A 26,455-nucleotide genomic window follows, 5' to 3' on the forward strand; every position below is an offset into this window, starting at 1 on the left:
TAGTCTATAAACTTCCGACGACATGACTCCGAATTTCCAAGCAATAAATTTTGTATTTTTTTCTGACAAAGAAAAATGGTCAAAATTAAAAAAAAAAAAAACAGAACAAAACAGTGCTTTCAGACCTCAAATAATGCTAAGAAAACAAGTTCATAATAATTTAGAAACAACAATACTAATGTTTTATCTCAGGAAGAGTTCAGAAATCAATATTTTGTGGAAAAACTGTGATTTTTAATTACAGCTTTCATGCCTCTTGACATCCTTGCCACCAGTCTTTCACACTGCTTTTGGGAGACCTTATGCCACTCCTGGTACAAAAATGTAAGCAGTTCTTCTTTGTTTGATGGCTTGTGACTATCCATCTTCCTCTTGATTACATTCCAGAGGTTTTCAATGGGGTTCCGGTCTGGAGATTGGGCTGGCCATGACAGGGTTTGATGTGGTGGTCCTTCATCCACACATTGATTGACCTAGCTATGTGGCATGGCACATTGTCCTGCTGGAAAAACCAGTCCTCAGTGTTGGGGAACATTGCCTGAGCAGAAGGAATCGACTGTTTTTCCAGGATAACCTTGTATGCGGCTTGATTCATACGTCCTTCCCAAAGATTAACATGCCTAATTCCGGCCTTGCTGAAGCATCCCCAGATCACCACCGATCCTCCACCAAATTTCACAGTGCGTGCAAGACACTGGCTTGTACTACGCCTCTCCAGGTCTCTGTCTAACCATTAGATGTCCAGGTGTTGGACAAAGCTGAAAATTAGTCTCCTCAGAGAAGATTGCCTTAGTCCAGTCCTCTATGGTCCAATCCTTATGGTCTTTGTCAGACTTCATCCTGGCTCTCCTTTGCTTCTCATTGTTGAAAGGCTTTTTTCTACCTTTACATGACTTGAGCCCTGCCTCTAGGAGCCTGTTACGAACTGTTCTTGCCATGCACTTCACCCCAGCTGCCATTTGCCATTCCTTTTGTTGGTCACTTGATGATATCCTGCGGTTGCTGAGTGACATTCAAATAAGATGACTGTCATCCCGGTCTGTGGAGAGTCATTTTGCCCTCTGCCGGTCTGTTACTTTGTTGTCCCCAAATCTGCTGCTTGACCTTGTTGTAATGAACTGCCATCTTAGAAATTTTAAGGATGGAGACAACATGACGCTCACTGTATCCCTCTGCTAGTAAAGCCAGACTTGAGCCCTTATTTCCTCACCCAAGACTCTTCTTTTCAACTCCTTTGGCATGGTTAAAAGTTATTTTTTCACTTTTTTTCATTCCTACTACTTTTGGGATATTACTAGCACTTGTTTTGCCATCTAGCTTGTCTTACTGCAAGAGGAAGAGAATCACCACAGCAGGGGTTTTTTTTTATACTTTCCTTTGTTAAAGAAAGATTTGGTTCAGGTGATCACCTAGTCAGAAGCACATTAAGTAGAATGAGGTGTACTCTGGTTGGTTGGAATTCAACTGACACTGGAATGGAAGTCAGACATGTAGAGAAGCTGATTTCTATAAAACTGTGCAGTGGTCTCTCATTTTTGCCAGAGCTGTATACTGTGTGCCCCCCGTCACTGTATATACTGTGTATCCTCTGACCCCCCCCCCCCCGGGTCACTGTATATACTGTGTATACTATACTCTGCATACAGTGTGGAAATTAAGTATTTAGTCAGCCACCAATTATGCAAGTTCTCCCACTTAAAGGGAACCTGTCACCTTATTTTTCGCATATAAGCCCTGTTTCACACATCAGTTTTTTTCGGTCAGTTAAAATGGCGGACAACGGATCCGTTCCTGTACTGACCACAACGTTTGGCACCGGACCGTTGTTTTAACAGATCCATCGAAGGAAGAATTCGGCCGCAAATCCTCCAGGCATGCGCAATGTAAAATGCGGATCCGGCTGCCCGAAAAAACGTTGCATTGTCCGTCCAGGCATGTCGGTGGATGCCAAAATTTCGGCGGATCCGCAAAAAAAGGATCCAATGGATGGCCATCTGTCAAGATCCGCCGGTAATGCAACTCAATGGGAAAAAAAACTGATCCGTTTTTTTGTGAAACGGCGGATTTTGACTGGTAAAATACGGTTGTGTGAAACAGGCCTAAGCTGCGGCCATTCTGTAATGCTGTACATAAGCCCCCGATGTAACCTGAAACATAAGAAAAACAAGTTAGATTATACTCACCTGGGTGGGCGGTCCGGTCCAATAGGTGTTGCAGGTCCGGCGCCTCCCATTTTCATGCGATTACGTCCTCTTGCTTTTGTCGTGGCTCCTGCACAGGCGTACTGACTTGCCCTGTTAAGGGCAGAGTGAAGTGCTGCAGTGTGCAGAGCCTCTCTAACCTTTCCCTGCGCACTGCAGTACTTGGCTCTGCCCTCAACAGGGCAGGGAATTACGCCTGTGCAGGACCTGCTACAGAAGCAAGGAAGCGGATGTTGCATGAAGATCGGATGCGCCGGACCTGGACCTGCGACACCCATCGGACCCGGACCGCATTGGACCACTCCCGGGTGAGTATAGTCTAGCTTGTTCTTATCTTTCCGGTTGCATTGGGGGGACTATCTGCAGCATTGCAGAATGCTGTAGATAAGCTCTTAATGGCTGTGGCTGCAGCTTATATGTGAAAAATGAGGTGACAGATTCCCTTTAAAAAGATGAGGCCTGTAATTGACATCACAGACCACAACTGAGAGTCAAAATGAGAACAAATCCAGAAAATCACCTTGTCTGATTTGACAAGATTTATTTTTCAAATTACGGTGGAAAATAAGTATTTGGTCACCTAACATGCAAGATTTCTGGCTCTCACAGACCTGTAACTTCTTGAGGATCCGTCCTCCTCTCATTACCTGTAGTAATGCCACCTGTTTGAACTTGTTATCAATATAAGATACCTGTCCACAACCTCAAACAGTCACACTCCAAACTCCTCTATGGTGAAGACCAAATAGCTGTCGAAGGACACCAGAAACAAAATTGTATCTGTACCAGTCTTGGAAGACTGAATCTGCAATAGGCAAGCTGCTTGGTGTGATGAAATCAACTGTGGGAGCAATAATAAGAAAATGGAAGACATACGTGACCACTGATAATCTCCCTCGATCTGGGGCTCCATGCAAGATCTCACCCCAATGATCACAAGAACGGTGAGCAAAAATCCCAGCACCACATGGGGGACCTAGTGAATGACTTGCATGGAGCTGGGACCACCGTAACAAAGGCTACCATCAGTAACACTACGCCACCAGAGACTCAGATCCTGCAGTGCCAGACGTTGTCCCCATGCTTAAAGGGAACCTGTCAGCACTCTTTTGGGCTACCAGCTCAAAACATCATTTAATTTAGTGTCACCTATTCATTACACAACTACTTCTGTTACCCCCAGACTCCCCATATATCATCCATAAATGCCTTTTTTATTCCTCCTGCCCTGTATGGTTATCTGTTCTGTCTGGTCCGATGTGTGACTTGGTGTCCGTCGGGCCCCCCCCCGCTTGCTGTATGTATTCTTTGCTGTGGATATCAGACTGCGTACAGTTTTTGCACGTGCGCACTCAAATGGCATCTCGTGCTTGTGCAGTATGCTTTGCTCAACTGTGGACAAAGCAGAAAAGCAGTATTGTGCATATGCTGGTATATGCGCTTGCTTTCTATGACCCGGAAGTATTTCGCTGCCATTTGTGTTCCCTGCCGACGCATGCGCAGTACCGCCTTTCGGCTTTGCCCACAGTTGGGCATAGCATACTGCTCACGTGCGAGATACCTTTCGAATGCCAAGCGTGAAAACTCCACGTGATTGCCGAAATTCACCGCAAGGAATGTTTAGAGCAGGTCGGGGTGGGGGGAGACGGAAACAAAGACGCCCATCAGACTGGACCTAACATTTTAACGTACAGCGCAAGAGGAATAAAAAAAGTATTTATGGATGATGCATGGGGAGTCAAAGGGTAACATAAGTAGTTGTGTAATGCATAGGTGACACTAAATTAAATGGTATCTTTAGCTGGTAGCCGAAAAAAGTGCTGACAGGTTCCCTTTAAGTCAGTACATGTCCAGGCCTGTCTGCAGTTTACTAGAGAGCATTTGGATTATCCAGAAGAGTATTGGGATTCATATGGTCTAATGAAATCAAAGCAGAACTGCTTGGTAGGATCAAAACTCATTGTGTTTGGAGGAGACAGAATGCTGAGTTGCATTCAAAGAGCATCATGCCTACTATGAAGCATGGGGGTGGCAACATCATTTTTTGGGGCTGTTTCTCTGCAAAGGGACCAGGCCAACTGATCGGTGTACATGAAAGCATGAATGGGGCCATGTATCGAAAGGAGGTTTGCACTCAAAATCTCACATCAACAAGGGCATTGAATATAAAACGTGGATGGGTCTTTCAGCATAATGATCCCAAGCACACTGCCAGGGCAACAGAGTGGCTTTGTATGAAGCATATGAAGGTCCTGGAGTGGCCTAGCCAGTCTCCAGATCTCAACACCATAGAAAACCTTTGAAGGAATTTGAAAGTCCATGTTGCCCAGTGACAGGCCCAAAACATCACTGGTTTAGAGGAGATCTGCATGGAGGAATGGGCCAACATACCACCAACAGTGTGTGCCAACCTTGTGAAGACTTACAGAAGATGTTTGACCTCTGTCATTGCCAACAAAGGATACATAACACAATATTGAGATGAAATTTTGTTAATTACCAAATACTTATTTTCGACCATAATTTGCAAAATAAATCTTGCCAAATCGGAGAAGGTGATGTTCTGGATTTGTTTTCTCATAGTTGTGGTCTATGATGTCAATTACAGGCATCTCATCTTTTTAAGTGGGAGAACTTGCAGAATTGGTGGCTGACTAAATTCTCCCCCCCCCCCCCCCATGGTGTGCAAAATATATATTGTACTCTGCCCCCCAGGTCACTGTGTTTATGTATACAGTATATATGCTGTGTATACGCTGACCACCCCCAGCAGAGTTTTTGCTTTCTTGGCCTTTTTTCAGAGCATATGAATGATGACACCACCATCCTTTTCCCACTCATGGTTGGTGGTTGGGTGAGGCCATTTATTGTCAAACTACTGTGATTTTTGGCTTTTTAAATCATAATGACAACCCGAAGCGTCCAAATGACCCTGATCAAAAGTTCACATACCCTGGTGATTTTGGCCTGATAACATGCACAGAAGTTGACACAAATGGGTTAGCATGGCTACTAAAGGTAACATCCTCACCTGTGACCTGTTTGCTTGTAATCAGTGTGTGTACATAAAAGCTGAGTGAGTTTCTGGGATCCAGACAGACTCCTGAATCTTTCATCCAGCCGCTGTCGTTTCTGGATTGTGAATCATGGGGAAAGCAAAATGATTGTCAATGGAACTACAGGAAAGGGTAGTTGAACTGTATAAAACGGGAAAGGGATACAAAGATATCCAAGGAATTGATAATGCCAGTCAGTGCTCAAACTGTGATTTAACAATTGGAAAATCAGGGGCTCTTAAAGCAAAACCACGGTCAGGTAGACCAACAAAAATTTCGGCCAAAACTGCCAGGCAAATTGTTCAGGATGCAAAGAAAAACCCACAAGTAACATCAGCTGAAATACTGGACTCTGAAAACCTAGTGGTGTGGCTGTTTCAAGATGCACATGCACAATAAGTAGGCACTTGAAGAAAAATTGGCTGCATGGTCGAGTCACCAGAAGAAAGCCATTGCTGCGCAAATGCCACAAAGTATCTCCCCTACAATATGTAAAACAGCATAGAGATAAGCCTCAAAACTTCTGGAACAGGGTAATTTGGAGTGAGACCAAAATTGAACTTTTTGGCCACAACCATAAATGTTACATTTGGAGAGCGGTCAGCAAGGCTTCTGATGAAAGGAACACCATTCCTACCTTAAAGCATGGAGGTGGATTGCTGATGTTTTGGAGATGTGAGCTACAAAGGCACATGAAGTTTGGTGAAAGATGAATGCAGCATGTTATTGGCAAATACTGGAGGCAAATTTGCAATCGTCAGTCCGGAAGCTGCACATGGAATGTGCTTGGACACTCCAACATGACAATATTCCAAAACACAAGGCTAAGGGTGGTTTCACATTAGCGCTTTTTAAGCGCACACACGGCCGGGGGTAGCTCCGCCCCTGAGCCGGCTCTCTGCCCGGCGTGCCCGCCCCTTGCTTGTAGCGCCGCCTCCTAGCGCACAGCGGCGCCTGCGATCGGCGCACCCTATCTTTAGCATAGGGTGCGCAGGCCGTGCGCTAGTTGCGCTTTGACCTGCGCTGCGCACTTGACGGTGCGCCGTGCGCGCCAAAATCAAACTTTTTGGATTTTGGCGCGCACCGTCAAAAGTGCGCAGCGCAGGTCAAAGCGCAACTAGCGCACGGCCTGCGCACGATCTGCGCACCCTATGCTAAAGATGGTGCGCCGATCGCAGGCACCGCTGTGCGCTAGGAGGCGGCGCTACAAGCAAGGGGCGGGCACGCCGGGCAGAGAGCCGGCTCGGGGGCGGAGCTACCCCCGGCCGTGCGTGCGCTTAAAAAGCGCTAATGTGAAACCACCCTAAGTCAACCTGTCACTGGCTTCAGCAGAACAAAGTGAAGGTTCTGGAGTGGCCAACTCAGTCTCCTGACCTAAATATCAATGAGCCACTCTGGGGAGATCTTAAGTGCACAGGTCATGCTAGACAGCCCAGGAATTTACAGGAACTGGAGGCTTTTTGCAAAGAAGAGTGGGCAGCTTTACCATCTGAGGAAAATAAAGAACCTCATCCACAACTACCACAAAAGACTTCAAGCTGTCATTGATGTTAGAGGGGCAATACACGGTATTAAGAAATGGGGCATGTGAAATTCTGATCAGGGTCATTTGGATGTTTTGGGTTGTCATTGATTTTTAAAAGGGAAAATACAGTAGTTTGACAATAAATGGCTTCACCCAACCACTAACCATGAGTGGAGAAAAAGATTTGGTGTTATTGATATTCTCTGAAAAAAGGCCAAGAAAGCAAAAATTCTGCCAGGATATATAAACTTTTGACCACAATTATACTCTACCCATGTTGAGGCCAATTTTTTTTTTTCCCTCTTATTCAAAAACTTAAATATTTTTTTAAATATCTTTTTAGGGTTTTTTTCAATGCCACCAGTCCTATTCCCAGCAGCATTTAAATAGCAGTAATCAGCAGCTCCTGTTGCTGCTGGTGGAGGCAGTTGCCATCTGTACAGCACAGCTGACACCTGACTGGTCCTGAGTCAGACACTGAGACCCCTAATTTCCTTCCAAAAATTTTAAAATTTAAATACCCTGAGCAAAATGTTGCCATTGATGGATCCCTCATGTGTTTTATTCCACCAATTTATCCCTTCCAAGTGAGTCAAATGCAGCATTATATTACACAATATGCTCGTGCATAATGGGGTACATGAGCGCCTTTCTCTATATGAATGTAGGGACCATCAAACTGCTCCCAGACAATTGGCATCTCAAGTAAACTTTGTTTGGGAACTAAGGACTCAACTTCAAGGGTACCATGTGTACAGGCAATTATACCAGTATTGCCCCTATATGAATCCCTCCATGCTGCAAATACAGGAGAACAGTCAGAAAGAGTAGGTTTTCCATTGCAGTTGGTGTCCATACATTTGGAGAAGGGGGCATCAAATTTATGGATGGGGTTGACCTGTCAGACCAGGTGCTACCAGACAATGCTTAACAATTCTGTAGGGGATTGGTGATTTTGTGCATATGAGTATAGTGGTTTCTACCTAGGTGGGCAGGAGCCTGATGTGGGGTACCATGTTTGTTCATCTCTCGTATAGGGATTGATGGAGCTAAAGGGACCATGTTCTGAGGTAAAGCTGTTATTCTAGCCCTGCTGGTGTTCTTTCTACTTTGGTACAAACTCAGGTTTGCCGCATAGTTGGCTGCACTTTCCTCCATTTTGCCTGTCATACAGTTTTTTTTCCTCCTGATAAGATATAGACAATTGAAGGACAACTGTTTTGTTAGCAAGACCAAGTTTTAGAATTGGCCAATTTGTTTTAGGGGCAATCCTCCATCTGTGAGTAATAACTCCTAGAAGAATTTTCTTTGGTAGCTCCTTGTGTCTCTGTAAGCTTTGAATGGGTCTTGGAATGCCATCAATTTTTTCCCTGAAGACTAAATTGTGCGCCATCTATTATAATGGGCAGAGCCGTGTGTCCAGTACTCACATTGGTGCCATGTCAGATGGATTTCTTCACACTGAAAAACTAGTGCAATAAAATGAGGTGCATTCCTCAATGTTTTTATATGACCGTGGGGAGAAAAATGCAAATTGTAAATCTTCCAACTTGGTTGCAAATGGTAACTTAAAATGGTTTCAAATTACTCCCTATATAAATACATATATTAGGGTATAATTTGCAAAACACACTTATGGGCAGGGCTGTGGAGTCAGAGTTGGTGCTCACTTTGGAGTCTGAGTTGGGAGTCGGTATAAAATATATAAATTGGGTACAGTAATTCAATGCAGAATGTGCTGAATATTTTTTCATAGGAATTTGGGAAAGTTATGAAATGTCCTATAAATGGCTGTTATATTCCTGATGTAAGGCTATATTCAGTGCGTTTTTTGTGGATACGTCTTTCAGCTGCAAAAGCAGATCAGCTTTTTAAAAAAAAACGCATCACCTGAAAGGTTTTTGAGCACATAGATAATGTTTTCAGTAGCAAAAGCAGATTAGAAATCTGCTCTATCCATATCTGTACCAAAGAATGAAAGCCGGGTAGCACGCAGACTAACACTTCATTATTTTTTTTATTTTTTTCTTTTCTGAAGCCTGTCAGGTACACCTCATAGCTGCCCAAAAGGAAGCCTAGGACAGGCATTGCTTGTCTTCAGTAACACATCAACATCAATTGATAGTTGGAATAAATAGACTGAATTCATCACCACATGTTCTTAAGTTTCATGCTTTATTTTCAAGTGTAGGGGTGTGCAGTATGAGGTTCTGCCCCACCCTAGGTTTGATCCTGGCTATGTCCTTGGTGTGAATGTAGTCTGAGGATCTAGGGTTTGTCTTAGCTTAGATAAGTCATAGTGAGATAGATAGAGATGGATATATATAGATATCTATCTCTATCTAGATCTCAAAAGTTTGGACACACCTTCTCATTCAAAGAGTTTTCTTTATTTTCATGACTATGAAAATTGTAAAATTGTAGATTCACTCTGAAGGCATCTAAACTATGAATTAACACGTGGAATTATATAATTGGCAAAAAAGTGTGAAACATCTGAAAATATGTCTTATATTACAGGTTCTTCAAAGTAGGCACCTTTTGCTTTGATTACAGCTTTGCACACTCTTGGCGTTCTCTTGATGAGCTTCAAGAGGTAGTCCCCTGAAATGGTTTTCATGTCACAGGTGTGCCCTGTCAGGTTTAATAAGTGGAATTTCTTGCCTTATAAATGGGGTTGGGACCATCTGTGTTGTGCAGAAGTCTGGTGGATACACAGCAGATAGTCCTACTGAATAGACTGTTAGCTGCTTTTTTCTTGCCATAATACAAATTCTAAGTAAAGAAAAACGAGTGGACATCATTACTTTAAGAAATGAAGGTCAGTCTGAAAAATTGGGAAAACTTTGAAAGTGTCCCCAAGTGCAGTGGCAAGAACCATCAAGCGCTACAAAGTAACTGGCTCGCATGAAGACCGCCCCAGGAAAGGAAGACCAAGAGTCACCTCTGCTGCGGAGGATTAGTTCATCCGAGTCACCAGCCTCAGAAATCGCAGGTTAATCGCAGCTCAGATTAGAGACCAGGTCAATGCCACACAGAGTTCTAGCAGCAGACACATCTCTACAACAACTGTTAAGAGGAGACTTTGTGCAGCAGGCCTTCATGGTAAAATAGCTGCTAGGAAACCACTGCTAAGGACAGGCAACAAGCAGAAGAGACTTGTTGGGGCCAAAGAACACAAGGAATGGACATTAGACCAGTGGAAATCTGTGCTTTGGTCTGATGAGTCCAAATTTGAGATATTTGGTTCCAACCACCGTGTCTTTGTGTGACGCAGAAAAGGTGAACGGATGGACTCTACATGCCTGGTTCCTACCATGAAGCATGGAGGAGGTGTGATGGTGTTGGGGTGCTTTGCTGGTGACACTGTTGGGGATTTATTCAAAATTGAAGGCATACTGAACCAGCATGGCTGCCACAGCATCTTGCAGCGGCATGCTATTCCATTCGGTTTGCGTTTAGTTGGACCATTTATTTTTCAACAGGACAATGACCCCCAAATACACCTCCAGGCTGTGTAAGGGCTATTTGACCAAGAAGGAGAGTGATGGGGTGCTACGCCAGATGACCTGGCCTCCAGTCACCAGACCTGAACCCAATCGAGATGGTTTGGGGTGAGTTGGACTGCAGAGTGAAGGCAAAAGGGCCAAAAAGTGCTAAGCATCTCTGGGAACTCCTTCAAGACTGTTGGAAGACAATTTCTGGTGACTACCTCTTGAAGCTCATCAAGAGAATGCAAAGTGTGCAAAGCGGTAATCAAAGCAAAAGGTGGCTACTTTGAAGAACCTAGAATATAAGACATGTTTTCAGTTTCACTTGTTAATTATATAATTCCACATGTGTTAATTCATAGTTTTGATGCCTTCAGAGTGAATCTACAATTTTCATGTCATGAAAATAAATAAAACTCTTTGAATGAGGTGTGTCCAAACTTTTGGTCTGTAGTGTATATATGTAATCGATATTACATTTACAGTTTATTAGTTTTTTGTGTTCTAAAGTTGTATTCCAATAAAAATCTAATGTTCTATCTAAATATCTTGATTATTGTATCATAAAAATGATTAAATGTCTGATGTTCACATTGTACTACAATAAATTTTTCACTTAAATATAAGCAATATATGTCGGTGTAAGGGAAATTGAGGAGTCTGAGTCGCAGGTTTGACTTAAAGATGCCACAGCCCTGGTTATGGGGGATTTTTGTTCTTTAGCTACAGACTGCAACTATGACAATCTATTCCAAATTTAATTTTTGTTTATATAGCACGAATATATTCCACTGCGCTTTACACACATCATCACTGTCCCCGATGGGGCTCACAAAACCCGGAGGAAACATGGGGAGAACATACAAACTCCTTGCAGATGTTGTCCTTGGTGGGATATAAATCCAGACCCCACCCCCAGTGCTGCAAGGCTGCAGTGCTAACCACTGAGCCACTGTGCCGTTCCAAATAGAACCAAACTTGTGTTCCAAAATTTTAAAACTGTACCCATTCCCGTCCAAGGCCTGCCGCTTGTCTGGACACTCTACATGTAGACAAGGTTCTTTCGCCACACTCATGAGAAAGTGGGTAACAAACTGTGTGGTCTGCTGTTTGGTGTTACCTCTTGTAAAAGTGAAAAATTTGGGGCTAAAGCAAGGTTTTTGTGAAAAATAAAAAATATAAGCTTTCAATATGACTTAATGTTATCAAATTGTCATACCTCTGTGGGTTCAAAATGCTCACTATACCCCTGTATAAAATCTTGAGGGGTGTAGTTTCCAAAATGGGTTCAGTTGTATGGGGATTTCTGCTGTTGGAGCACTTGTGGTGACCCTACTAATGCAATATCATGCCTACCAGTTTCTCGAGTCAAATTTGTGTTCCTAAATTCAGGTATTGCTCCTTCTATTACGAGCCCTGCTGCTTGTTTAAACAGAACTTTTTGATTACATATGGAGTATTGCTGTGCTTGTAAAATTTGTAAAATAAAAAAATTATTTATATATATATATATATATATATATATATATATATATATATATATATATATATATATATATATATATATATATATTTTTTTTTTTTTGCATTAATTCATGTGTAGCACCTGAATGGCTGGTTAAATTTCCTGGCAACAGTTTTGAAGTATTTGAGGGGTGATTATTTTAAAGGGAATCTGTCGCCTACTTTTTCGCATATAAGCTGCAGCCACTGCCATCAGGGCCTTATATACAGCATTCTATAATGCTGTGAATAACTCCCTGATGTAACCTGAAAGATAAGAAAAACACGTTTAGATTATACTCACCCAGGGGGCGGTCCGGTCCGATGGGTGTCCGGGTCCAGTGCCTCCTATCTTCTAACGATGACTACCTCCTCCTTGCTGCCTGTCTTGTCTCCTGTGCAGATGTACTTATCTGCCCTGTTGAGGGCAGAGCAAAATACTGCAGTGCGCAGGTGCTGGGCCTCTCTGACCTTTCCCGGTTTTTGCGCACTGCAGTACGGCGCACTGCCCTCAACAAGGCAGATAAAGTATTCCTGCTCAGGAGACGAGACGGGTAGCAAGGAAGAGTATGTAATCGCATGAAGATGGGAGGTGTTGGACCCGGACTGCGACACCCATCGGACCGGACAGCTCCTGGGGTGAGTATAATATAACTTGGTTTTTCTTTCAGGTCTAAAATCGTAAATATTTTTTTTTTTTTTTTTTTTCTTCATCTTGTACGGTGCTACAAACCTTCTGGGCCATGTAAAATGGTAATGAGCGGCAGAGCTGTCCATCCGGAAGATGGATGTATTGTGCCCAATATATCGCTGCAGCCTCAATGATGGGAGACTGGCACCTCATTGTGCAGCAGGAATGACAAACACAAATGGCATGTGTAACCGACCTTAAAATAGCTCATCTGCATTCCCTCTCCTCCTTATGTCCCATAAAACACAAACCAGCCCGACGTTTCCAGTCTGACATCCAGATCCTGAAAAGCCGAGGCTACTGCAGACGTGAGTGTCCGGTTGTGCCGTCCTCGGTGCAGACACAGACTTTCCCATGTCACAATGTTGCACAAACGCTGCAAGAAAATCTTCTGTGCCAATAAAATCACAAAATACTAGGTAAAAATCAGATTGATTTGCAAACTTGATGCAATAATATTTCCCATTGACTCAAAAGCCGTTTATAGTTGAAAAATGTGCATGCACGGAGAATAAAAAAATTATATATACTGTACTGTCTTGCAGTAATATACTTATGAATGCAAATATTCGCTTTTTATTTTATCTAGGACAGTGACTTGCTGGTTAACCAACTGAGGGAGATCACAGGAATCCAAGACCCCGGCCTACTCAGGGAAGCACTTAAGGTCAGCCATGTTAAAATTTGTCATGTTGGTTGATAATTCAAGGAAGGCGACAGATGAGAATGAACTTTTGTTGTATCCTGACACATCTTTCCCCCCCCCCCCCCACATTAAAGCATATGGGGGTCCTCGTTTGGAAGCGCCTTCTAGGACAGTCAGTACCTTTTATTGAGCTCTTAATCGGATTGGTCACCATGTAATACAGGGGAATGGCTGGGATCAGTTGTATTCTGAAAACTGTCTTTAATGAGGTTGCCCACTTAGAGGGGTATTTTGGTTGAAAGCGGAGTGGGGTGAAGCAGAAAGATTTGGGGGATGCTAATGGAATGTCCCTGTCACTAGTTCATGAGCCCCCCTCTCCCCAGACTAAAGCCCTATTAACCACAATGTGCCTAATAGGAACCTCAGTGGCTCATCTGTTCTCCAGTTTTGATCTATTTTCTACTGCTGCGGCAGCTGGACTTGGGTCTTGCAGAGCTTCTGGGTCACCTACACTTATCATAGGCCAGGCTTTTGGACTTTATGCTGGGGCAGAACAGAGCGCTCTTATCTGCTAGAATGGAGCGGCAATGCTCATGCTCTACTCCGGAGAATAGAATGCTGCACTCTAAGTGATGAATGGAGCAGTAATTGTGCATGCGCACTAGGGTGACCGCAAAAAATCGATGTCGGAATTTTGTCCGTCTGGACCCCACAAAACGATTCCCCTTTCCAGATATTGAGAGAGCCAAAATTTGAGCTCGATCAAACGACGTTAACCTGTGCCGCTCGTTGCTCAAAGTTTGAAAAAATCCAAATAGAGGTTTTTTAAGATTTAGGTATTTTGCATAGTCTGTTAGACAATAAAGAATGTGACAACAACATTGCAGAAATAGCCCTGACCAAATTTTCGAACCATTTGTGGTATTTGAATGCAGAGATAGTTGGATTATTTTTTTTTTTTATCCCTCCATTACAGACAATGAAAAGTTGTTAATGGCTAATAAATTGCTCAGTAGCACAGATGAACCATCAGAGCATGCTAGGGTTGTGAAGCCAAAAGTTAGGAAAGAAATTAAAAGAGGTAGGAAGTAACCGACTTTAACGACCTTCTGACAAAAGATGAACAAAAGCAATATGTCCTGCAAGTTGTAAGCAAATGCCGAGCATTATATTCTGACGTTTCAAAAACTACTTTAACAAAAGCTCTAGAATAGATTAGATAACTATGTAAAATTATCAACTCATGTAGGTTAGCGTGCTCTGATGGTTCATCTGTGCTACTGAGCAATTTATTAGCCATTAACAACTTTTCATTGTCTGTAATGGTGGGATCAAAAACCGATAATCCCACCAACTCTGCATTCAAATACCACAAATGGTTTGAAAATTTGGTCAGGGCTATTTCTGCAATGTTGTCACATTCTTTATAGTCTAACAGACTATGCAAAATACCTAAATCTTAAAATACCTCTATTTGGATTTTTCAAACTTTGAGCAACGAGCGGCACGGGTTAACGTCGTTTGATCGAGCTCAAATTTTGGCTCTCTCAATATCTGGAAAGGGGAATCGTTTTGTGGGGTCCAGACTGACAAAATTCCGACATTTTTTTTCCCCCCATATGAGATCCGGTCACCCTAATGCGCACTGCCTCTCCATTCTAACAGGGATCAAAGTACTCTGTATTGGTGGTGGGTGCTGGTCCCAGCAGCAAGACCAGTCATGTGTGGTATCGAATCTCAGATATTATGTAACAGAAAGGCGCTGGTCTGTATAGCACCCAACACAGAGGTGATGCAGTTTCTAGAAGAAAGTGGCAATTTTTTTTTTTTCCATTCTGGACATCCCTTTAAATGCCATAACTGATTAGTTGTAATCACGTTTTTGCTCTTTTCTCACAGGCCAGTGAGGATGACATTATAGAAGCTGTCGGCATTCTAACCGAAGCGTGCATTACGGAGTGTGACACAAAGGTGCTGGCCACCAAGCTGTCCAAACCGGAGGAAAGTTCTACAGTTGTCCAAGGAGCAGATTGTACGTTCTCATCCAAGGTCTCTTGTTAGACAATGCAGTTGGTAGGAGACTGAACGTGACCTCGTTGTATTTCTGTGCCAGCCTTTGCACAACAAGTTATTGGCTAGCAATTAGTTTCTGATATCAGAGATTACCAGGCTTGTTCTTCAGGAGCGCACTGCTCCCTTGCCTCCTTGCATCCTTCTGGGAGCTGCTGTGCTCATGATTGACAGTTTGGGCTGGTGGCACAAAGTGGCCTCAAATTCTGCTAGCACAGGCAGTTTTGCTTCTTTGCCAGGGGCACTGAAAATGGGAAGCTCCAATGGACTTTTCCTCAGTGAGGGCTTTTACATTATACAGGTAGTCAAGAACTAAAGTATTTGTAACAAACAACAAATGGCGAAGTTGCATTTTTTTTGTACACGCACTTAAAAATTGCAATCTACAGTCGTAAGACAACCCTCTCTTAAGAAAACTTCTTCCGTAGCTACTGCAACACTCAATCCATGTGACAGCTCATAGATGGCCAGCATTAAAAAAAAAAAAAAGCATCCCATCCAGGTGATGAAAAAAAATCAAAATGAATTCTGCCATGATGCAACGTTTTGATTGATATAGGTCTTTGTCAAGCATGCACATTACATAAAATGGCAGCCTGGTATAGTGTGGTGGTACATGCACACCAATCACTCACAAGGTACTGCCCACTTCAATAAAGTACAAAGTATATCATAAAACTGCTTGTCATCACATATATTTCTAAATGTATCCAATATTAAATCATAAAACTCAGAAAAAAGGGAGAAAGTAAAACTACATAAACATCAGTGCAAAAAACAAACCAAAATCGTTGATATAGAAACCAAATCCCAACCGGGACTCACCCTGCAGTTTAGCTCTATAGGGAACCAATCCATATCAGTATCATTTTTGGCGCTCAAACCTCTAGGGTTACTAACTAATCAGAGCCACCTACACTATTATCCAGTATGTAAATCATGCTTTCATTTGCTGCTCCCCCGTCCATGTACTGGTGAGCATGCGCAGTAGACCGTTGACACCACATGACTGCCCACAGACACAGCGGTCAGAGCGCCAATGTGCATGCTTGACAAAGGCCTATATCAGGCGAAATGTTGCATCATGGCAGAATAAACTCATTTTTTTTTTTTTTTTTTTTTCTCCCCCATCACCTGGATGGGATGCGGTTTCTTTTTTCTGCTGGACTGTTTTCCAATGGGGCCATTGTACTGGAGCTGGCATCCCAACATTGATGTGCTGTCGGCGGTTTACCTTTATTGAGCTCAGACAGCTTGCGCGCTGCTGGGTTGGCTTGCGCTCTGCCGGTTTAGAGTATCTGGGACAACTTTTTTCAGGTGTTTTTTTTTTTTTTTTTTTTTTTTTTTTTTTTTTTATATGCAGTGGGCTCTATGGAGCTGCTACTTGTGGCTTATAAATGAGCTGAATAAACTCCATTTGTATGACTTTTATATTTCAGCCACTGTTGACTTTAATTGTGAAAAAGACTACCTCCAGACAGCAATAGCTCTCAGTTTACAAGATGTCGCAAATCAGCAGAAGGAGACGAGCGATTCCAGCAGGTATGGAGACTTGGTTGCAAGACCACAAACTGGGAGACTCCTTTGTCCGGGTGTCACACTAGCAACTTTGCTGTAAATTAAAAAAAAAAAAAAAAAAAATGTGAGGTTCACACGTGACTTGCGTTGAGTCACTTGTGGCCTGCAACAGGAAGTCCAAAATTGGTGTGTGATTTTTATTTTTGTTGTAACATATTGGTCATGGTCACAGAACAACCCTATTTTCACAAACCTAGATATTGTCCAACTTTTGCACACCTTAAAGAACCAAAGGTTGTTCAATAGTTAAAATAAACAACCGCCGCCCCCCCAAAATCAGCTCCTGCTCCTCTGGCCGTCTAGTGATGCCAAACTGAGGACCAGTGCCAGTTCCTAGGCCCGTTAGCAAAGTGTCACTCATAGACCTCTCCTGTAAGTGCAGTGCTACACCATAATCGCCACGACATTCAATCCTACAGTTTAAGGCTAGTTTCACATTAGCGCTTTTCAGCGCAGCGACGGCCTGCGCACGGCCGCCGCTAAGCCCCGCCCCCTGCTGCGCCTCCGCCGGTAGCTCCGCCTACCGGCGCATGACTCTGCATGCGCCCTGCGTCCCCTATCTTTATCACTGGGGGCGCAGGCCGTGCGCAGTATGCATTTGGCGTCGCATGCGTCCATTTGACATTGTGCCGACCTGCGCCAAACGCAACCTGCTGCAGTTTGGTTGCGCTCGGCGCACCATCAAAAAGGCATGCGCCGCCAAACGCATACTGCGCACGGCCTGCGCCCCCAGTGATAGGGGACGCATGCGCCGGTAGGCGGAGCTACCGGTGGAGGCGCGGTAGGGGGCGGGGCTTAGCGGCGGCTGTGCGCAGGCCGTCGCTGCGCTAATGTGAAACTAGCCTAACATTGGTTTTTGAGCAGGACTGGGAGATCAAGTGACCATACCCTCAATCCTGCTTCTCCTGCAAACTTAATGCTGTGTTCTAGGTCCACCCATCAGGAGGACTACAGTGTATTAGTACATTTCCCCAGTCCCTATAAATTGGAACGGGACATCTCAAACTTTTTTGGTTCCTCACTGGCCTGATCATTGAGATCTACACCTCATCACTTCTCATAATGGACCGGATATAAGAACCGTGGAGGCAGTGGTCTTGCTAAACCAGAAGTGACTGCAGAGAACAGGCTGTGCAGGTCACTGCTCGCATGTTTGTCTCCTCCATTTCCGTTGCACCAGTTTGGGTTACTCTCACCATGTGGTTTTTGTTGGAAGATGCCAATAGTTCAGGTCAAGAAGTTTGGCTGGAAAATCATCCAGTTGTGTTCCTAAACTTTAATTTTTCCATATTTTGTGCATTTTAGATCCATTGAACTTTCCATTCTTGACAATAAAAACCGCTCTAAGAGGAAACGCTGCGAAGTGTGGGGAGACGTTCCTAATCCAAATGACATGAGGAGGAGAGGGGACTGGCCTGTAGGACTGAAGAACATCGGGAACACCTGCTGGTTCAGTGCGGTCATCCAGGTGCCACACATCACCATTCACTGGCGTATTGCAAACTTGACCCTTTTCTCTAATACCCCCCCCCACACACACACACACATGTCATCTCATCCTAAAAGGGACAGGAAACAACAAAAGAGGTTAAGTGGCCCCTCCTACCTCCATTCCAGTGTTTTTTCCTGTCCCTATAGGGGTGAACAGGTCATCCCCAGTGCTTTGCCACCGGCACAGACACAGGGCATTTACCTTAGCTGGGCAGCAGGAATTTGGTTGGGTTCCCCTCCCTCTCCATGATGCTGCTCCTGTCTCCTCGGGACTCAGGATGTCCTTTCCCCCAGTCCATGCCTTCAGGTAAGGTTGGGGGGGGGGGGGGGGGGGGGGGGGTTTCACGGGTGGGGAGGTCTCTTGGAGTTCTCAGGGCCCTCTCCTCCCCCCTGTTCCTGGTGGCGGGCTGCTGTGATGCAAGGGTACCTTCTTCCGGCTATCCTCACTGTAAACTGTGCTGTCACGGCAGCCGGAAGTGACATTAGACATCGGCCAGCATGCTGTGACTTTTCCCTTCCGGTCATTGCGTTCCACGTGGATTGCTCAAGAAATTTGAACATGGGGTGGATTCTGACTCCACTGGAGGATTTCACTAACAAGGAAGAGGGGGAGAAGCTCGTCAGATTGGAGGGAGGTGCCAGTTCAGTTGCCCTATTTAAGGTTCCCTGGACAGAAGGTCAAGCAAGGTAGGACATACTGTGGTAGCATGGAGCGTGATCCTTCCCGCTCTGTCTGTGGAGCCCAGCGCTATTTCGATCCCTGTGAGTGTGCAAACATTGGGTCTCCTCCAGAGTGCAGATATTGCTACTGAGGTCATGTTCTACCTTCTCCTCTCTTCCAGGGGGACAAGGATCCTGCACCCAGGAGCAAATGCAAAGTCGCCAGCCGCAAGTTTGTGTTATGTGCCAAGAGTGTCTCCTCCTCACATAATACACTCCTGACATAAGGGTTTGCTGAGCGTTTTGAAAGGACACTGTTTCATCAGGAGATACAAGCTTCCCTGGCATCCTTCTCCCAACTAAGGCCTGTTTCACACTTCCGTTTTTTCAAATCCGTCAAAATCCGTTGTTTTCCGTAAAAAAACAGATCCGCCATTTTTTGCAGGATCCGTTTTTTTTGTCCCATAGACTTCCATTACGGTTACCGCGGATCCGTCAAAAAAACGGATCTGTTTTTAAAAAAACGGATCCGTTTGCATCAGTTTCCGTCAAAAACGGAAACGGATCCGTTTGGCGGACACAAAAACGGAAGTGTGAAACAGGCCTAATACCAGACCCTAGTGCTCCACCAGCCATAAAAGAGGAAGATTCAGCAGGTAGACTTATGGGAGTCCGAATCCTCTATATGCCAGAAGATTGCTATGAAGAAGGGGAGCTGAACTCTGACCTGGAGTCCCAAGAAAAGAGATTACTATTCCACGGTGAACATGGAAGAGCTAATCACGGCGGTAAGAAGAACCATGGAGGTTGAAGAAGGACCAGCACGTAGAGATATTTGGGGGCCTCCGATCCAAAAAGACTGTTCTTCCCGATACACAAGAATATCTGCGTGCTGGAAGAGTGGGAGACTCCAGAGAAGAGACTAAGTACTCCTTCAGAGTTGAGATTCCCAGTCAATCAGACTGCTGGTCTGAGATACCCAGGGTAGACTTTCAGGTTGCCCAAGTAGCCAAGAAAACAACCTTGCTGTTTGAGGATTCCTCTGTTAAAGGATCCCCTGGAGCACAAAATGGAGGGTCTCCTCAGGAAGACCTGGGAGATGTCAGCAGCCTTGTTAAACCCAAATGCGGTCTCTACATCAGTTGTTGGGTCAATGTCTTGCTGGCTGGGCCAGCTTTAGGAACACTGGGCAGCAGGGACCCCCAGAGAAGAGATCCTCGCCTTGCTCCCCATTCTCCAAAATGCTACAGCCTTCCTAGCTGATGCATCGGCGGAATCCTGCAGAGTGGCGACTAGATCGGCAGCCATATCTAACTCGGTGAGACGAGCCCTGTGGCTGAGATCTTGGAGCTGGACGTAGCATCTAAAATCAAACTGTTCTATCCCCTTTAGAGGGAAGTATATGTTCGGGCGGGCATTGGATGAGCTATTGGAAAAAGTTTCAGTCACTACCAGAACCAAAGAATGCCAAAAAGGGATCCTTTCGGGCCTCACAGGAACAGATTTCCCAATGCAAAGGAGCCTACCCCAAAGAAGGCCGGGTCAGAAATCTTTCTCTCCTGTAACAAGCATCAAAGTAAGCAATGATGCTCACAGAAGAGTAGGGGGGGGGGGGGGTGTATTTCTCACTTCCTTCCAGGATGGTGGGACATATCCACTAGCCCATGGGTCCTAAGATCCATCCAGGAGGGGGTGAAAATAAAATTTACCTCCTGCCCTCCACAGAGTAAGAGTTACACAGCTCTCTACACAGTGACCCCTGTTCTTCTACCTTTCTGGGACTAGAGAGATTGCTCCTGAAGCTAGTAGTTTTGAGGCCTGACTCCAGAGTGTCAGGCCTCAAAACTACTAGCTTCAGGAGCAATCTCTCTAGTCCCAGAAAGGTAGAAGAACAGGGGTCACTACTCCAAGCTCTTGATGAAGAAACCAGATGGGTCTCAGAGTTATAATATACTGGTGGTTTAGAGGCTTCAGGTTTATCTGTTACAGAAGTTTCAAGATGGGAGTCGGTCAGGTTGGCAGTTCCCCTGATGGGGAGAGGCTTCGCCTTGGCAACAGTAGATCTTTATGACGCATATTACCGTATTCTGATGCACCCAAACCATGGAAGGTGCCTGAGATTTGCAGTGGCCAAACAGTAGTGGCTAGTCCATTACCAATTCAGTGTACTCCCATTTGGACTATCGTCAGCACCCCAAATTTTCACAAAGATTACATCAGAAGCCATGGCCCTTATCAGTGATCAGCAGACTTGTATCAACCCATACCTCGACTACTTTCTGCTGGTGACTCCGTCAGTGCAGGTGTTACAAGGACACATACTGAAGACTTCTCAGATACTGTTGACACTGGGATGGTTGATAAATCAACAAGTCCAATCTCCTTCCCGCCACAAGGAAGACATTCCTAGGAGTCCTCCTGTATTCACACACAAACATCCTACTTGCAGAATGCAGAAGTGACTTGCTATTTTTCACTAAACCCGGAAGAGATGTCTAGGTATAGATGCCTTGGACCACCAGTGGCAGTTCCGTCTGGCTTACACCTTCCCTCCAATCCCTCTTACCAAGAACGCTACAGAAAGATGAGCCCACCAGGGTCTTTTTAGTAGCACCCCTCTGGCCAAAGAGGAGCTGATATGGCACCATATTCAGCCTAAGCATAGATGGTCCTCTGATCCTCCCACCAATCAAAGACTGGTCCCTGGTGTAGGAGGTCCTTCACCTGGACATGGAGAACTTGCACCTGGCGGCTCGGCTTCTCTGAAGGCCAGAGTTTTTGGATAGTCATCAACACCCTTCAGAAAAGTAGAAAACCAGTGACCAACGCGATATACCAGAAGACCTGGAGAAGGTTCGTGTCATGGTGTGCACCAGAACGACCGTATCCCCAACAGGCCGATATTGCCCGGATCCTAGATTTTCTGCAGGATGGATTTGAGAAGGGATTTGGACCCAATACCCTTAGGGTACAAGCAGCGGCATTAAGCTCATACTTTGACCAGGCACTGGCAGAACACAGATGGATAAAGCGATTCATGACTGCAGCTACACGGCTTTGTCCTAGAGCCATCAGTCTGATTCCTACTGGAGACCTCAGTATTGTCCTAAAAGGATTAACCCTTCCACTGTTTCAGCCCCTGTCAACATCAATGTTGAACAAGCTATCATGGAAGACTGCATTCCTGGTAGCAATTACAACGGCCAGGAGAGTGGGGAAGTTACAAGCTCTCTCAATAGAAGAGCCCTACCTGAGGATATTGGAAGACCTGCTGGTGTTCCATCTAGATCCCTTGTTTCTACCTAAGGTAGTTCCAGATTTCCACAGAAACTGGGGCATAATGCCTTAACTTTGCCAGAATCCAAAAAAAGCAAGATTTCCATTTTCTTGACATAAGGGTTGTTTTACACTATCTCCACATAAACAAGGAGTGGAGAGGAAGGATAAAATCCTATTTATTCAAACCTATGGCCAGAATAGGGTAAGGAAGGTATCCAAGACTATGGTTGCAAATTGGATCAAGAAGGCAATTATTGAGGCCTATCAGATTCAGAATCTCTCCTCCAGAGAAAATCACAGCTTATTCCACCAGAGCAGTGGCAGTTTCATAGGTGGAATAGGCTAGCGCCTCCATCGAGCAGATATGCAGCGCTGCTACCTGGTCATCTGTCCACACCTTTATCGGTCATTATAGACTTGATTTAACATCCATCAAAGAGCTGTCATTTGGGAGAAAAGTTCTCTAGACTGTTGTCCCTCCCTAAAGCATTAGTCTTTGGCATTCCTCCATGTGCTGTCATGGGGGGGGGGGGTTATTAGAGAAAACGGAATTGACCTTACCGGTAATTCGGTTTCCAATAACCTACCACGACAGCATGGGTAATTCCCACCCCTCTACTTAATCATTTTTGAACTGGTAGCAATAAATATAGGTAAGCATTTATACTATTGTGGTCCTTTATAATAACACTGGGGAATGGAGGTAGAGGGGCTATTTACTTTTTTTTTTTTTCTCTCTCTCGTTTCCTGTCCCTATTAGGAGATGACATCCTCCTGTGTGCTGTTGTGGTAGGTTATTAGAAACTGAATTACTGTAAATCTAATTCTATATTACTGTCGCCTTATTGGGGGACACAGAACCGTGGTGTTATGCTGCTGTCCACTAGGAGGCGACACTATGCATAATCTGAAAAAGATTAACTTTGGTGCCTCCTCTGCAGTATACACCCCTGGACGGCGCCAGCCTTCTCCAGTTTTTGCTTAGTGTCGCAGGAGGCACACCTAAGATGATTTTTTTTTTTTTTTTTTTTTTTTTTTTTTTTTTTTTTTTACTCTGTCTTTTTCCTGGATTTTTTTCCAAAGGACTACAGATGAAGAAAAGAGGGTCTCCAGCGAGACTCCCGGCATGGCTCCCTCCTCGGTCCCCTATTGGGGGTACCCGGTTGAGGTCGAGGTGGCTATTCCCCATGTCGCTCCCTCACCAGTCCCTCGGGTACTGGTTCGAGGTTGAGACCCCCGTCCTTCCTCAGTTCCGTCCGGCTCTGGGTCGAGGCGACGAAGCCCCCTGACGGTGACAGCAGCACCCTCCCTAATCCCCCCTCTGGGGGTATTAGGTTGAGACACCGCAGGTAGGGCCTGTACCAGGCACCAGGGACCCCAGTCCACCTGTGGGCTCCTTTTGGGACCGGGGGAGGTGCAGCGAGGCACGGCACTTATCAGAGACCGGGCTCCCTGCGTCCCGGTCTCTGCAGCAATGGCGCCCCAAGGGACCCTCCACAGGGCCCCAGTCACATATATGGCCCACCGCCAGCCCTCCTTTCATTCTGGGGGGGTCGGGTTTAACCCCCCCCCCCCCCTGCGGACGACCGCACCGTCCTGGAGCCCTGCTGGGCAGGAGACCTCAAGTTTAGGCCGTGGCTTCGGCCTAGCTGAAGTCGCCGCCCCATTCCCACCCCCCGGATGACAAAAATGACACTGCAGTGCCATAGAAGGGGCGGATCGAGGCCGGAGGGGCGCGCTTTTACATGGCCCAGCGCGCCCTTTTCCAGCTCTCCGCCCCCTTCCCTCTCCACCTCAGAATCTGGTGGCCATCTTGCTGCACCTGGAAGAACGCAGCACAGCAGTCTCCGGGGGCACAGGACGTGGGACTTATCAGCGCTGGACCTAAGGGGGAGCACCGGTGGGGTAAGATCACAGCTGGGTCCTTGGTACTCAGCTGTGAATTCCTATACCATATAGCGCTCTCCTACTCCTTTCCTCTGCGTAGATACCCCTGTAGGGCCTCCACTAATCAGCCTGGGTACTATGTCGGGCTCAAGGAAAAGAACCAGGCAAGACTGCTTTTATGCAGTCTGCACAGCCTGCAAGGCCACTCTCCCCAGCAGCAGCACGTACCCGCACTGCCAGGATTGTACCCAAAAAACAGGATCAGAACCCCAAGAAGTCCCTACCAACGCTTCTGCGACCGCTACTGCGCCGGAATGGGCGACTCAGATGTCGCAGTCTATGACACAATCTAGATAACCTGACCTCCAGGGAAAGACAGTGGCCTCAGGTCACCAAGGCCGTCCCCTGATAGAGAAGGACAATGCGGATCTCCACAACGATCCCAGACTACGGGAAACCTCCGCTCTAGTTCACCTGCTAGGGAGCTCCTTAGCGATGCGCAGGACTCGGAGCATATGTGACTCCAATTCAGATAACGAAACAGAGAACGCTTTGCTCCCTTGTCCCCCTAGCAATACTGCGATAGTTGAGGATATCGTCTCTTCCATCCTTCGGGTGCTGGACATTTCAGATCCAACCCCGGAAGCATCAGAACACAAGATTTCCTTTGAAAGTGTTCAGAAACCATCGAAGGTCTTCCCTAATCACCCGGAATTTCAAAATCCTTTCTAAGCATTTTTCGCAGCCTGAGAAAAAATTCGCCAATCGCAAGTATTTGGAAGCAAAATACCCCTTTCCACAGAGACACCAAGGATTGGACAGATCCGCCTGAAGTGGACCCTCCAGTCTCTAGGCTGGCAGCACAAACGCTTCTCTCGCTGCCAGACAGTTCAACCCTCAAGGACACAGCAGACAGACAAGTCGAACGCATGGCTCATTCAATCTTTGAAGCGGCAGGTGCCTCTTTGGCTCCCGCATTTGCTTCAGTTTGGGCAGCCAAGGCCATCATGGCTTGGGCTGATCTATTGCAAAAGGGCCTTCAAGCTTCAAATCCTCAGCTGGCGGACCAGGCGGTGCAAATTGCAGTGGTGGCAGATTACATGGTCCATGCAGCGTTGGGCTCTGCAAGAGGAATAGTGGGAATAGCATCAAACGCCATCACAATCCGGCGTATTCTCTGGCTAAGAGAATGGAAAGCGGATGCGGCCTCAAAGTCCCTAACAAATCTCCCGTACTTCAGTGGCCGTCTTTTCGGTGAAAAGCTGGATACAATGATATCCAATGCTACCGGGGGCAAAAGTACTTCCCTCCCTCAACTAAGACCAAAACGCACATTTAAAAAGCGTAATCAATCTCGTTTCCGATCCTTTCGGAATTCTTTGGGCTGGTCCGTCTCACGCCCAGCACAAAACCGTAATCGTCCCCCCCCCCCCCCCCCCCCCCCGCAGGGACAACACGTGCGGCACAGAGGCCGGACAGGAACTGGCAATCAAAGGCAAGCCAGGCAAAACCTAAAGGAGGAAAACCTCAGACTTTTCCCTCATCCTGACTCATGCCCTCTGGAAGACACCCCACTTGTAGGCGGACGACTGCTACTCTTTCAGCAGGTCTGGCTGCCTATTACAGAAGACAAGTGGGTCAAGGAAATGGTGTCTTCAGGATACAAAATCGAGTTTACTACCAGCCCACCGCACAGGTTTTTTCCCTCTGTCCCTCCAAAATCCCCGCTCAAAGCTCAGGCCTTCCGTCAAGCGGTTCTTCCCTCCTGCGAGCAGAAGTCATAGTGCCAGTCCCAGCAGAAGAGCGCTTCCAGGGGTTCTACTCCAACCTGTTCGTGGTGCCCAAGAAGGGAGGCAGCGTCCGACCCATACTAGTCCTCAAGCAACTCAACAAGTACGTTCGAGTTCGTCACTTCCGCATGGAATCCCTCCGGTCAATCGTTGCGTCTATGGAAAAAGAATATCTTGCCTCCATAGACATACAGGACGCATACCTGCATATACCGATTGCCCCCACCCATCAGAGGTTTCTCAGATTCGCAATCAACCAAGACCATTACCAGTTTGTGGCCCTCTCGTTCGGTCTGGCCATGGCTCCCAGAACATTTACAAAGCTCATGGCAGCTACCATGGATGTTCTGCACTCCAGAGGCATAGTAGTCGTTCCATACCTGGACGACCTTCTCATCAAGGCCCCCACCGTCAAGGACTGCGAGGTCAACGTCTTGATCGACACTGACGCGCCTGGGATGGTTAGTCAATTTACGGAAGTCCTCGACTACCCCGAGTCAGTCTCTGACCTTCCTGGGGATGCTATTCGACACCTCCAAGGGTCTGGTGATCCTCCCCAGGGACAAGGCACTGGCTTTCCGTCTGGG

The 26,455-nt window shown here is 45.8% G+C and overlaps 1 protein-coding gene across 2 annotated transcripts in view; it reads left to right on the forward strand.

Annotated features, from left to right (window-relative positions):
- Nucleotides 1-26,455, forward strand: part of USP28 (ubiquitin specific peptidase 28) — a 98,917-nt gene that overhangs the window by 2,409 nt on the left and 70,053 nt on the right. For both annotated transcript variants that reach the window (XR_012234052.1, XM_073585295.1), the window contains exons 2-5: nucleotides 13,057-13,134; nucleotides 15,013-15,145; nucleotides 16,623-16,725; nucleotides 18,067-18,229. Coding sequence is in view for 1 of the 2 variants with exons in the window: in XM_073585295.1 (XP_073441396.1) it covers nucleotides 13,057-13,134; nucleotides 15,013-15,145; nucleotides 16,623-16,725; nucleotides 18,067-18,229 (477 nt within the window). In the remaining variant the exon portion in view is untranslated. The remainder of the gene's footprint in view (nucleotides 1-13,056; nucleotides 13,135-15,012; nucleotides 15,146-16,622; nucleotides 16,726-18,066; nucleotides 18,230-26,455) is intronic.

The sequence above is a fragment of the Dendrobates tinctorius genome, unplaced genomic scaffold, assembly GCF_039654945.1.
Source record: "Dendrobates tinctorius isolate UK_male_01 unplaced genomic scaffold, ASM3965494v1 ptg000086l, whole genome shotgun sequence".
In the NCBI taxonomy this organism is placed as follows: Eukaryota; Metazoa; Chordata; class Amphibia; order Anura; family Dendrobatidae; genus Dendrobates; species Dendrobates tinctorius.